Raw genomic sequence first — 12,928 nt, 5'->3', positions numbered from 1 at the left:
ATGTACAAAATTCTGCCCAATTCTGGTGCCCAAATCAGTCTGGTGTTCTGTTGCCTGGAGCTAAACTCTGCAAGATGGTAGATCTCCAGGACTCCCAGATCTGCCACTGTATGACTAGTTTATGGCCTCTATCAATTTTGGCATCGCCACGAAATATGTAAGTACACCCTTTCAAAGGTGGCTCCTCAGGGGTTCTTTAGCGAAGGGAACGGTTCTGTATGGACCCAAGTCAACTCGATGGTTCTAGTTTTTCACTATGGGCTGGTTTTACAGACCTGGATGAAGACTAATCCCATGATTTTTATACAGTGATTCGCCATTGGCATTTGAACTTAGTCCAAGACCACACTTAGGGTGTGTTTACACTTGTAGTTCAGTTCCCCATGGTCTGCTTTGCATTCATACTGACATATTTGCAAGTACACCAGATCAAACTCAAAGGGAAAAAGCTTCAGATTTAACCACGGTTAACGTTAAAGCTGTAAAACTGAACGTTACTGTGGCTGCATCCCAAATCACACATCATACCTTACAGAGGCCACTACACTAATGTATGCAGTTCTAATGGTGGCTAGTTCTGCAACACTGTGTAGTAGTGTGTGGTTTGGGACACAGCCCCACTAAGCTAAAGCACACAAATGAGGGCAGGTCAGAGGGCAGAGACTCGTCCGTGGACGGCATGACGTTGGTGAAGCGAGCGGAGAGGGTTGATGCTAGATTTTGTGGGCAGGAGTGACCCCTGGGCCCGTTCACAACTCAACGCTCAGATGGTTTAGATGCCTATGGTTCCCAGTGTGTTAAACATAACAACGTCAAACAACCCGCACCAGAGTTCGTTCAGAAACTTAGAGACCAAGACCCACCTGCTTGGGCCAAACAGCCCTATGATAAGGGGAAAATGGTGCAGTGCCAAATAACCCCTTGCATCTCCAAAACAGCATCCCTGCAGAACCTCCAGTGGACGTCAGTGTAAAGTGGAAGTCCTAGTTATTTTGGAGCATTTCTATTGGTCCACTCATCATGAAATCTGAACACAATGTAAATGTTCTGAGCTTAAAAAATATCAGGAAAACTGATTACCTTCATTATTTTGAGCTTATGCAGGATTACAGTGGCTCTTCAGTGTCTGTAACCCAGCCTGTGCTGCTCTTTGGAGCTGGCTGCACATGTGCTGAGGCAGAGGACAAGCTAATCCTTTTGACCTTTGTAAAAAAGGATGGGTTGCTGGGACACCCCAGCAAAGATGGCTGTCGTCATGCCAACGCCAGAGACAACAGTTCAACAGAAGAATTTTTCACCCTCTTGAAATTGTTGCACAAGACTTATCCCTGACCCTAGATGCAGTCAATCAGCCAAGACGTTGATTGATATCTGAAGCTTGCTTCCTTAGTTTAGAACGGGAGATGCTAGGCTAACGTTGCTAACAAACACTGGACTTGGACTGTCACCAGTCTCATCTCGTTCGTACCAGTGAAGTCATATTTACAAGCGAGAACCTCAGGATTCTAGGCGATACACGAGTTTCACTATGATCCGAGGGCGGCTGCCTTAGCCATCGGCAGCCGGAGTCAGAGAGAGCACAATCGGCCTTGCTCTCTCAGGGGTGGGTGGATGGCACTTCCTCCCCTCCATCACTCGTAGTATGATGAATATAGCATATCGCAACCTTGTAGCTTTCCTATATGCTTTTATCTTTGCACAGCAACACTTATGCATTCATTACATTTGATATTTCGCAGTGTTTGTGGACAACTCAGCTTCGTTGCTTAGTGATATCCAACGGATATCCAATATCCTTAGTGGGGGGATCTTCCAGCAAGCACCCGAACCGAAGTTGCATTCCCTAGTTAACCATCTGGTACATGCAACCCTCCAATTAGCACTCATACACCTAGTGTTTGTCAGCATGGTTAGCTTAGCATCTCCTGCTACGAATTAAGGAAGCAAACAGACACCCATCAGACAGACCTTTTACATTTACGGCATTTAGCTGACGCTCTTATCCAGAGCGACTTACAAGGTTACTCAGGTATCACAGAGGTGGGCCAATGTAGTGTTAGGAGTCTTGCCCAAGGACTCTTATTGATGTAGCGCACCACAGCCACCCAGACCGGGAATCGAACCCCAGTCTCCCACATGGTGTGGTAGCTCATTGGCAGGCAGTGGTGTTATCACCAGCCACACCAACCTCAACCTGTCAAGTCCTATCAATAAATCAGTCGATATGACAGCTATGATTCAGATATTCAGTTGAATATTGACATGTAAACAAAAGACCCTCGGCGTGTACCAGTCCACCAACACGGTGTGTTAAAAAGCTTGTGTGTTTGTATGTGTGTGTGTGTGTGTGTTATGCCGTGCCGTAGATGGGTCGCTGGGAAAACCACTCGTTGATTCTGAAGTTTCCTGTGTGGCCCCGATACAACTCATTCGGAGACATGGACGCGGACGAGAACCATCTAAGCATCGTGACTCTGGAGGAGAAGCCCTTCGTCATCGTGGACGACGTGGACATCCTGACTGGGACCTGCATGCGCAACTCAGTGCCCTGTAGGAAGCACATCAAAGAGTGAGTCTCTATGCAACAGAGCCAACAACATTAAAGCAGGGGTGCAAATTGCTCCAAAAATAACGCACCGGCGTTCCAAACGTTGATATATTTTTCATTGTCCTGCCTTGCTTTGAGACGTTAACATTTGATAGATGCTTGATAGATAGCGGCTCGACATTCCGAAGGTATTTGATGGGAGTACTTCTTCACAATCGCTTCAGAAAGCCCTTATCCACCATAATAAACGATATAATTTAAAGAAATAAGATTTTAATATTCTAACAGCTGCGGTTTAGTCTACAGCTGCCCATTTAGACTGGCGATATAAGAAGCGTTTCAGCCTGGACTGCTTTCTGGATGAGCTGAGATGCAATCTAAGCAACCAATCAGAACCAAGCTCATATATATACAGTCATGCCCGGAAGTATTCATACCCCTGTCAAAGTTTGACTTAAATTTACTTTTATTTAACCAGAAATTATATTTTTGCCTGGAAATGACACAGGCATCTCCCAGGAGATAACACGATGATGTACAAGAGGCATCATTGTGGGAAAAAATATTTCTCAGCTTTTATACACATTTGAACAAAAAGTGGCATGTCCAAAATTATTCATACCCTTCTCAATAATTAATAGAAAAGCCTTTATTGGCTATTACAGCAATCAAACGCTTCCTGTAATTGCTGACCAGCTTTTTGCATGTCTCCACTGGTATTTTTGCCCATTCATCTTTAGTGATGAGCTCCAACTCTTTGAGGTTCGAGGGTCTCCTTGCCATCACCCTGATCTTTAGCTCCCTCCACAGATTCTCAATTGGATTCAAGTCAGGACTCTGGCTGGGCCACTGCAAAACATTAATGTTTTTGTCTGCTAACCATTTCTTCACCACTTTGGCTGTGTGTTTTGGGTCGTTGTCATGCTGAAATGTCCACCGGTTCCCAAGGCCAAGTTTCTCTGCAGACTGCCTGATGTTGTTGTTGAGAATCTTGATGTATTGCTCTTTTTTCATGGTGCCATTTACTGCGATCAAGTTCCCTGGTCCATTGGCTGAAAAACACCCCCAAAACATTAGGTTCCCACCACCATGTTTGACAGTGGGGATGGTGTTCTTAGGGTTGAAGGCTTCTCCTTTTTTACGCCAAATGGTGCACACATCATTGTGGCCAAACAATTCAATTTTTGTTTCATCTGACCATAAAACAGAACACCAGAAGTCTTCTTCTTTGTCCAGATGAGCATTTGCAAAGGTCAAGCGGGCTTTTGTGTGCCTTTTCTGGAGAAGTGGTGTCCTCCTTGGCCTGCGTCCGTGGAACCCAGCAGTGTGCAGTGTCCGTTGAACTGTCTGCCTTGAGATGTCGCCACCAGCAGAGTCCAGATTCACCAGGATGGCCTTGGTGGTGATCCTTGGATTTTTCTTCAGCTCTCTCACTATTCTCCTGGCCAGCACAGGTGTCACTTTTGGCTTCCGACCACATCTTCTGAGATTTTCCACAGTGCGGAACTTCTTGTATTTTTTAATAATACTTTGCACTGTAGCCACTGGAACTTGAAAACATTTTGATATGTCTTTATAGCCCTTTCCTGACTTGTGAGCGGCCACAATGCACAGCCGCAGGTCCTTAGTGAGCTCCTTTGTCTTAGCCATGACTGTCCACAAACCAACTGCAGAGAGCTGCTGTTTTTCTCTTGTTGAGTTGATTAAAACAGCTGTTCCCAATGAATCAGGGTAATTAGGATGCTTTAAAACAGCTTGGACTATTTGGAATGGTATAGAACTTTGGATTTTCCCATATACTGTGACAGTTTTCAAAGGGTATGAATAATTTTGGACATGCCACTTTTTGTTCAAATGTGTATAAAAGCTGAGAAATACTTTTTCCCACAATGATGCCTCTTGTACATCATCGTGTTATCTCCTGGGAGATGCCTGTGTCGTTTCAAGGCAAAAATATAACTTCTGGTTAAATAAAAGTAAATTTAAGTCAAACTTTGCCAGGGGTATGAATACTTTCGGGCATGACTGTATATATATATATATATATATATATATATATCAGTCTTAAATGCACAGTGACGGTACACAAAACCCCACATCAGCATACATGGACAGGATACAGTCCCTAGCTCCGGAGGAGCTTTGTGAGGGGGCTGTGTCAGTACTCCGGTTTCTTTCCACTTCCAGAAAACACATGTGGTTGGTGATTTGGCTTTGCTGCAAAGATTTGACATCCTGTCCATGGGGTATTTAAGGGATGCTTTGCGCCCAATGATTCCGGGTAGACTACGGGCCCTCACCCCCCAGTGTATAAGCTGTTGGCAGGGTGGTGGTGGCGACCGGCAGCCTGGGGTTGTGGGTTCAATGCACATGGGGCTCTGAGTGGTCCGGTGGACTAAGGCGCTGTCACAATGATCTGAGGAGTCCGAGAGAGCACACTTGGCCTGGTTGATGGCACTTCCTCAGCGAATGATGATGGTCAGCTCTGGTGCCGGTTAGCTGGGGAGCCACGCTTTCCTCCTAGTGCAGGGGCTACCTAGCGATGCTGCATCAGTGATAGTTGGAAAAGAGGAGGTGTCTAGCTTCGCATGTGTCGGAGGAAGCACGTGCTAGTCGTCACCAGGGCATTGCCGGTCATCAACAAAGATTGAGTAATAGGCCTTAAGATCTCCAGAAAATGGACCTAATTAAAAATTGCCTGTGCTATATTTGCTCCTATTCCTAGTAGGGTAGATTCTAGACACGCTCCAGGAACCTTCCTGACCAGGAAAAAGACGGACGTCTATGTTGTTGACGTCTGTGTATTTGATTTACAGTAACACAACCGGTGGCTCCTACATCAAGCAGTGCTGTAAGGGCTTCTGCATAGATATCCTGAAGAAGATCGCAAGGAACGTGAAGTTCACCTACGACCTGTACCTGGTCACCAACGGCAAGCACGGCAAGAAGATCAACAATGTGTGGAACGGCATGGTGGGAGAGGTCAGTCGGTTCATTAGTTCATTAGCAAAGTCTCATATTTCTCATATCAGCAGGTAAATAAGGAGGCTGTCGGCCTCCCACAGTCCATCTGTCTCTGTCTGACTGATCTCGGTTCTGCTGCGTCTGCTCTTCAGGTGGTTTACAAGAAGGCGGTGATGGCTGTTGGTTCACTGACCATAAACGAGGAGAGGTCAGAGGTCATTGACTTCTCGGTCCCGTTTGTGGAAACGGGCATCAGTGTGATGGTCTCCCGGAGCAACGGAACAGTCTCCCCCTCTGCGTTTTTGGGTAATCAAATGTCGTGACCCAAAGCGTGTGTTTTGGAGACCTCCTGCAGCCCTCTCCCTCTCAGTTATCTCACTCCCTGTGTCTCCTCTGTCTCTGCCCGCAGAGCCCTTCAGCGCTTCGGTGTGGGTAATGATGTTTGTGATGTTGCTCATCGTCACCGCAATTGCTGTCTTCCTGTTCGAGTTCATCAGTCCACTGGGCTTCAACCGAAACCTCGCCCAGGGCAAAGGTAAAATGGTGCAGCATATCAGAACACTCAGCTCGGCTAATTGCTAATAAGTCAAGAATCACCCGAACCCTTTCTGTAAAAATCAGCTCTTACGCGTCTCTCAGCCCTCTCGAACCACACCCAGGTCCTCATTAAGGTAGCATAGGACTCTGAACTGTAAACATGGATGACGTTTTACTTGGGCGGCCCATTGTAGCTGCCTCGTAGATGATCAGTTAATCCACTGGTAGGTCCTATGACTAATGACTAATGTTGTTTAGCTGTGGGCTAACAGGGCTAACACTGCTAACAAACACTAGAATGCATCTAGCTCCTTATGAAGGATCCATCTAGCTCCTTATGGAGGATGCATCTAGCTCCTTATGGAGGATGCTCAGGCTCAGGCTTGTCAATGCTAGAAACAGGAATTCCTTTACCTGGGTGTTCAATTATAGATAAGGAGCTAGATGGATCCTCCATAAGGAGCTAGATGAATCCTCCATAAGGAGCTAGATGAATCCTCCATAAGGAGCTAGATGCATCCTCCATAAGGAGCTGGATGAATCCTCCATAAGGAGCTAGATGGATCCTCCATAAGGAGCTAGATGAATCCTCCATAAGGAGCTAGATGCATCCTCCATAAGGAGATGGATGCATCCTCCATAAGGTGCTGGATGCATCCTCCATAAGGAGCTAGATGGATCCTCCATAAAGAACTAGATGAATCCTCCATAAGGAGCTAGATGCATCCTCCATAAGGAGCTAGATGCATCCTCCATAACAACATTAGTCAGACACATTTCAGACCCCAGTCTAACCCCAGTCTTGGCTGCTGAAATACATCTAGATTAAGGAGATGCAGTGCCTGAACCAGCAACTTAGTCTGGACCTACCAGTGGCTTTAATGATGCCAGAACAGCATAGTTCCTAAACTCTCTCTCTCTCTCTCTCTCTCTCTCTCTCTCTTTCCAGACCCCCATGGTCCATCCTTCACCATAGGCAAGGCCATATGGCTTCTTTGGGGTCTGGTCTTCAATAACTCTGTGCCAGTACAGAACCCCAGAGGCACCACCAGTAAGTTTATCGTGTCTGTGTGGGCCTTCTTTGCTGTGATCTTCCTGGCCAGTTATACTGCCAACCTGGCGGCCTTCATGATCCAGGAGGAGTTTGTGGATCAGGTCACTGGTCTCAGTGACAGAAAAGTAAGGCTTCCTTATCTTCCTAATCCAATTCATTGTATTGCCATCTACCATCTACTGCTCTTCCCCACAGAGCCTCTTAGCCCTGCATGCTGCTTAAATTTTACTGTCTGCTGTAAAGTTTTGTTTTAGAAAGCTTTACGAGAGATTATGAAAGATTATGATTACCGCCACTAAAACCTGTGTAGCTTTTACAGCCGATGCCATTTACCTTCATGTGTCGAATATCAATGATGCCTCGTGGCTCCCGAACCATCGCTGATGTATTTTGCCTGCTCTGTCCAGTTCCAGAGTCCATATTCCTTCTCGCCACCATTTCGGTTTGGTACGGTCCCAAATGGCAGCACAGAGAGGAACATCAGGAAGAACTACCCAGACATGCACCAATATATGGTCAAGTACCACCAGACTGGAGTCCAGGATGCTCTGGTCAGCCTAAAGACTGGGTATGATGGCTTCAGTCTTATATTCTGATATGTTATGGGCTACACCTGCATGTCACAGCCTCCACCTGTTGCAGTAACGTCACTGTTGGCTTCCACAGCAAACTCGATGCATTCATATACGACGCGGCCGTCTTGAACTACATGGCAGGGCGGGATGACGGCTGTAAACTTGTGACTATTGGCAGTGGCTACATCTTTGCCACTACTGGATATGGCATCGCCCTTCAGAAAGGATCCTACTGGAAGCGTCTGGTAGACCTCGCCATCCTTGGGATCATCGGCGATGGTAAGCTCACTGCCTTCCATTTCTGCCAGCCTGTTTCTTGAGATAGCCAAACATCAAATGTAGCCTGCAGATGGCTGCGTATCAGAATGTTAAGAAAACTGTGTTGTCTGTCTGCATTATTCTTTCCCAACATCTGTCAGCCTTGTGTGTTTACTTCTCTTGGAGGCTGAGCGCGGATGTGATAATCAGTGTGTTTCTGCTCGCGAGCTTATCCGAGGATCTGTCTATTTTTCCTGGACTAGGTGAGATGGAGGAGCTGGAGGCTCAGTGGCTGACGGGTATCTGCCATAATGAGAAAAATGAAGTGATGAGCAGTCAGCTGGATGTGGACAACATGGCTGGTGTATTCTACATGCTAGCGGCTGCCATGGCCCTGTCACTAATCACCTTTGCCTGGGAGCACCTTTTCTACTGGCGACTCCGTTACTGCTTCACTGGTCTGTGCTCTGGAAGACCTGGGCTCCTCTTCACCATAAGCAGGGTAAGTGATATGAACCTGGACAGAGGCGGAAAACTAAAGAAAACGTTGACCTTTGATACATTAATTTAATTTCTGATGGGTTCTGATGTGTGTTTTCTGTATTTGCAATAATATCAACCTCTGCATACGTCCTTAGGGTATCTGGAGCTGTATTCATGGTGTTCACATTGAGATGAAGAAGTCTCCAGAGTTGGATTTCAGTCCTCAGGCCAACATGCTGCACCTGCTGAAATCTGCCAAAGAGATTACCACCCTAGGGGTAACCTCACCTAAGCGACCTGTCACCAGTATCCTCCCGACCCCAGGCCTGCTGGAACTTATAAACAAAGGCAACAACCTTTGTCCAAAAGACACTGTCTACAGCAATGCCAGCACCATGCTAGCCAACCGCCACAAAGAGCCTCTCAACAATGCCCTTTTGCCTGGGCAGCGTACTCTTAGTCTGGCAGATGCCCAGCCTGCCGACAATGGCCCGGGACTTGCTAATGAACCGGGGCGTCCGCCCGCCTCCAAGTCCCGCGCGCTCTGGAAGAAGTCGGTTGAAACGCTACGGCAGAGTCAGGGACCAACCAGTGATTCCCCACCCCCCACGGCCCCACCCATCGAGCCTCGCGCCACGATGAAGAGCCAGAGATACTTGCCTGAAGACCCTCAGGCACGCTCTGACATATCTGATTGCTCTGGCCGCGTGGACCTGCAGAAGCAGCACAAGGTCAAAGAGACGCTGCGGAAGCGCAACCGGCTGCCGCGGGACCTGAGTGACGTGGAACTGTCAACGCTGCGCAGCCAGGCCAGCCAACAGAGCAACCACAGTGGCCAGATCTACTCTCAGAGCAGTCAGGGCAGTCAGATCTACACCATCGACTCCATCGACCAGGATCATGGACTGCACTACCCCGACATATTCAGCGAGCACAGGGACAACAAGCATCGGCCTCCTTCCTCCTCTGAGCAACAGCCGATTCTGCAGCTGAACAGCAACCTGCTCACTCAGGTGCACGAGCCGGACGTCATGCAGACCGCCACTGCTGCTACAAAGGAGAAGAAGTACAACACATATGGCAAGCCTGGCGTGGCAGGTGTCAGTTCCGGCGCCCCTGGTCCTATCCAAGACCACCGACAGACCCACTGTCGCAGCTGCCTGTCAAAAGTGTCCAGCTACTCCGGGCTTTACACGGTGCGGTCTCCTCAGTACCGCTGCGACGCCTGTCTGCACTCCGGCAACCTGTACGACATCAGCGAGGACCAGTTCCTCCACCCTGATGCAGGTCTCGGCGTCATTCGCGGCGGGAGCGTGGACAGAAACTTCTCTGCTTTCCTGCCACAGCCTGATGCTTCCTTCACCGCTTATCTTCCCCAGAGCGACCAAGAGGGCGAAGGGCTCATCAGCCACTATCAGAACGAAGACGTCATCATCCGCCGGCAGCATTCCTACGAGAACCTGCCCCAGAAGAACTCGTCCCGTCGGGTCAGCCTCCAGGACAGTGCTCCTTACGCCAACATGCCCACTTCCACCCTGATCCCGGACAAGCCCCCAAAGAGCCAGCCCACACACCTCAACCACACGCTCGCCGGAGTGGGTGTTAGTGGGCTCGGCATCGGCCGGCGTAGCAAGTCCATGTACCCGGCCCGCCCGACGGAGAACCCTTTCTTGCAGACGCTCCGCGACGACCAGCGCCTGGCGCACGGCCACAGCTCCACGGACATTTACAAACAGCTGGTGCCGCTCACATTAGGTCAGGTCACCGATGGCAAGGGGCTCGGCATGGGGGTGGTAACCCCTGACCTCTTTTACCCCGAGCATGTCATGCCTTATGTAGCCCCTCCCCCAATCGGCACATACCCTGCCCCCAGAGCAATGAGCGCCGGCGGAGCCCGGCGCGTCTACAAGAGGATGCCCAGCATTGAGTCGGACGTCTGAAGGCTCGAGAAAGACTGAGAGACAGCGAAACTAACTCTTAAGACGGAAACCCGCCGGAAGGTCCGTGCGGATACTGATTCATAGCGTGGAGAGCTTAGGAAAGCTTTACGACTAAGCTTTTTGTTTCCCGCTCTTGGACAAACTTTCTCAAAGTTCAACATTTCACATCAGGTCCTCCCCTCTAGATGAGCGGCAGCTCTGTGTCTTCCACACAAACACCGAAGACGGCGGCACATGCGGACCGGACATTGACCATGCCGTAGAGAGGAAGTGCAACAAAAGCTGCTGGGAATCGCGGGGCAGCTCCAAAGAGTTTCCCTCTCCCTCAACCAATGAGCAACCAAAAAAAAAACAACACCACAATCCCACATACAGTATCATGAAGTAATGCGTTTCTTAAATATAATACAAATGACGTAAATCAAAGAAGTCCAGAAAACAGATGTTTACACAAACATACAAACGTAACGTATATAAACGTAAAGTTGTAAACGCGTCATCATGCACAAAGAGGTAACCAACAGCTGAGTATTCAGATAGACGATAAAAGCCTCGCAGGTTATCGACCCACCAGAGGGAAGAACCACTCGCCGCAACCAAACCGGTTTGTTTGGGATTAGCAGAAAAGTTGCGTTGCTAGGTCAATCTCTCGACAACACGTACTACCTAATTCCGACTGAACTACTGTCTTATTTTTTGAAGCATATAACAGGAGTGACACTTGGTGGTCCTTAGAGCCGGACACCACGTTAGCTTAGCGCCACGCGTTTAAAAGCGTAAGACTTTATCGTTCTCCTCCTCCTCCTCTTCCTCCTATCTCACCTTACCTGCATGCCAAACGTAAGCAGGAAGACACCGTTCTTCTCTGAGCCACCAGTGTCGGGCGCACTACAACCACTCACGACTTCTAAATTTGATTAGCTCGAGGTTATTTCTATAGTTGTCTAGACGAGTAAAGAAAAAAAAACTTAACGTGAGACAAGTCATTTTTACACGGTTTTATACACTGCCAAATATTTGATCTAGCGGGAGGCCGAGCATGTGCACGGTAAGAGTACCGAAAGGGAGGAAAGCCCACTGCGGTGGGGAAAGGTTCGGCTACGGAAGCCAGTGGCGAGGGATATGCTTGAGAGGGACCACGGAACGATGCTGTAATCTAAGATGCCCAAACTAATGATGTCACATATTGCACTGCAGGAGCACCGAGATATAAGAACTTCCTGTTTGCCTCCGATGCACAAACACATCACTTCCTGCAGAATTAAACCACACGCCCATACGTCACTGATATATTTATTTATTTATTTATTTATTTATGATTTTTCTTTTTTAGTTGTTTTTTCTTTTGTTTTTTCGAATATAATGGTCGTTCCAGCGATATGCACAATATCAGGTTGCAATATAATATTTATGTATGAAATTTCCTAGTTTTAATATGTTTTATTTCTTAGTTCACTTCATTTATGAATTGTAATACATGTGGAAATTAATTTATAAATGTGATTTAATTGCGTATGTATAAAACAAAAGGGGAAAAAAAGGAAAAAAAAAAAGATAACAGCATGTTAATCTTCTCTATGGTCAGACTTTCAGAATTGTTCTTTTTAATTTTTGATGTGAATGGGAGTAAATGTTTACAGTGAATATGGAAATATGGATTCATCTCCAACGTGATTTTTGATTGTCATTTGAATACGAGCATAAAAAGTGTCATATGGCGAAAAAAACTATGTCGAACTGGGCCGCGTGTTTCTGCCGTGTTTTCAGTCCAACGAGGTGAACATTTCAGGGTACATAACGGGCTTCGAGCTCAACGAAGAGTTCTTTCTTTTTCCACTCATGGTTTCAAAAGATCGACGATCATAGTAATAATAGTAATATAAATATTAATAATAATCCTAATAAAAACGCTTTACAGCATTAGAGACGTTTTCCTCTCAAATCATTAGTTCTCTGAAGACCGGGTTATGGTCCCAGCTTGGGTTTCTGCACCCTGAAGCAGCAGCGTCGAGCATTAGCCGGGAGTTTACCAACAAAGAGCATCTCTAGAAAACGGCCTGCTGGTTATATAGTATAGCTCCTGACTGGCAGTCGGTTTATTATTTGTATTATTTGTATTATTTAGACTCCGTATGCTTTATACACTGCAGCGCTGTTCATTATACGTCCCAGTATGTGAAACCTATATTGCTTTGTTTAGTCATTATCTGGGAAGTCATTATCCAGACAGATTAAACCTAATCCTGAACATAACTTCCCAATTAATGCTGATCCCCCACAGACCAACAGTAGGGATAATATGCATCTACGAAAGTAATATCTGTCATATTTCAAGCCTGGAAAAAATAAATGCAGTTTTAATGATCACATACACACAACAGTACGCTATTATTGGAGATACTTCTTTGAGCTAGTCGGCTCCTTTTCACTCCCATTGTTCGTATCTGCTGGTCAGCTTATTGGTATTCTTTAAGTAAGGTTCATCCAAAGGCTCGGTTGCTTAAATACAGAGAACACACTCATGTGGGGCCTGTATGGGTAGCCCAGACAGTTTTGGCCATGGGTTGCA

The 12,928-nt window shown here is 47.1% G+C and overlaps 1 protein-coding gene across 3 annotated transcripts in view; it reads left to right on the top strand.

The window, feature by feature from the left end:
- Nucleotides 1–12,096, top strand: part of grin2ab (glutamate receptor, ionotropic, N-methyl D-aspartate 2A, b) — a 147,817-nt gene extending 135,721 nt beyond the window's left edge. For all 3 annotated transcript variants that reach the window (XM_072656630.1, XM_072656631.1, XM_072656632.1), the window contains 9 exons: nucleotides 2,367–2,569; nucleotides 5,365–5,530; nucleotides 5,665–5,818; nucleotides 5,922–6,047; nucleotides 6,999–7,228; nucleotides 7,511–7,671; nucleotides 7,770–7,957; nucleotides 8,200–8,438; nucleotides 8,575–12,096. In XM_072656630.1, coding sequence (XP_072512731.1) covers nucleotides 2,367–2,569; nucleotides 5,365–5,530; nucleotides 5,665–5,818; nucleotides 5,922–6,047; nucleotides 6,999–7,228; nucleotides 7,511–7,671; nucleotides 7,770–7,957; nucleotides 8,200–8,438; nucleotides 8,575–10,359 — 3,252 coding nt within the window. In that variant the 3' untranslated portion in view covers nucleotides 10,360–12,096. The remainder of the gene's footprint in view (nucleotides 1–2,366; nucleotides 2,570–5,364; nucleotides 5,531–5,664; nucleotides 5,819–5,921; nucleotides 6,048–6,998; nucleotides 7,229–7,510; nucleotides 7,672–7,769; nucleotides 7,958–8,199; nucleotides 8,439–8,574) is intronic.
- The last annotated feature ends 832 nt before the right edge of the window (nucleotides 12,097–12,928 follow it).

This window comes from Salminus brasiliensis, chromosome 15 (genome assembly GCF_030463535.1).
Source record: "Salminus brasiliensis chromosome 15, fSalBra1.hap2, whole genome shotgun sequence".
NCBI classification, from domain to species: domain Eukaryota; kingdom Metazoa; phylum Chordata; class Actinopteri; order Characiformes; family Bryconidae; genus Salminus; species Salminus brasiliensis.
The sequence above is the reverse complement of the archived record's forward strand: the minus strand, read 5'-3'. Positions and strand labels throughout refer to the sequence as shown.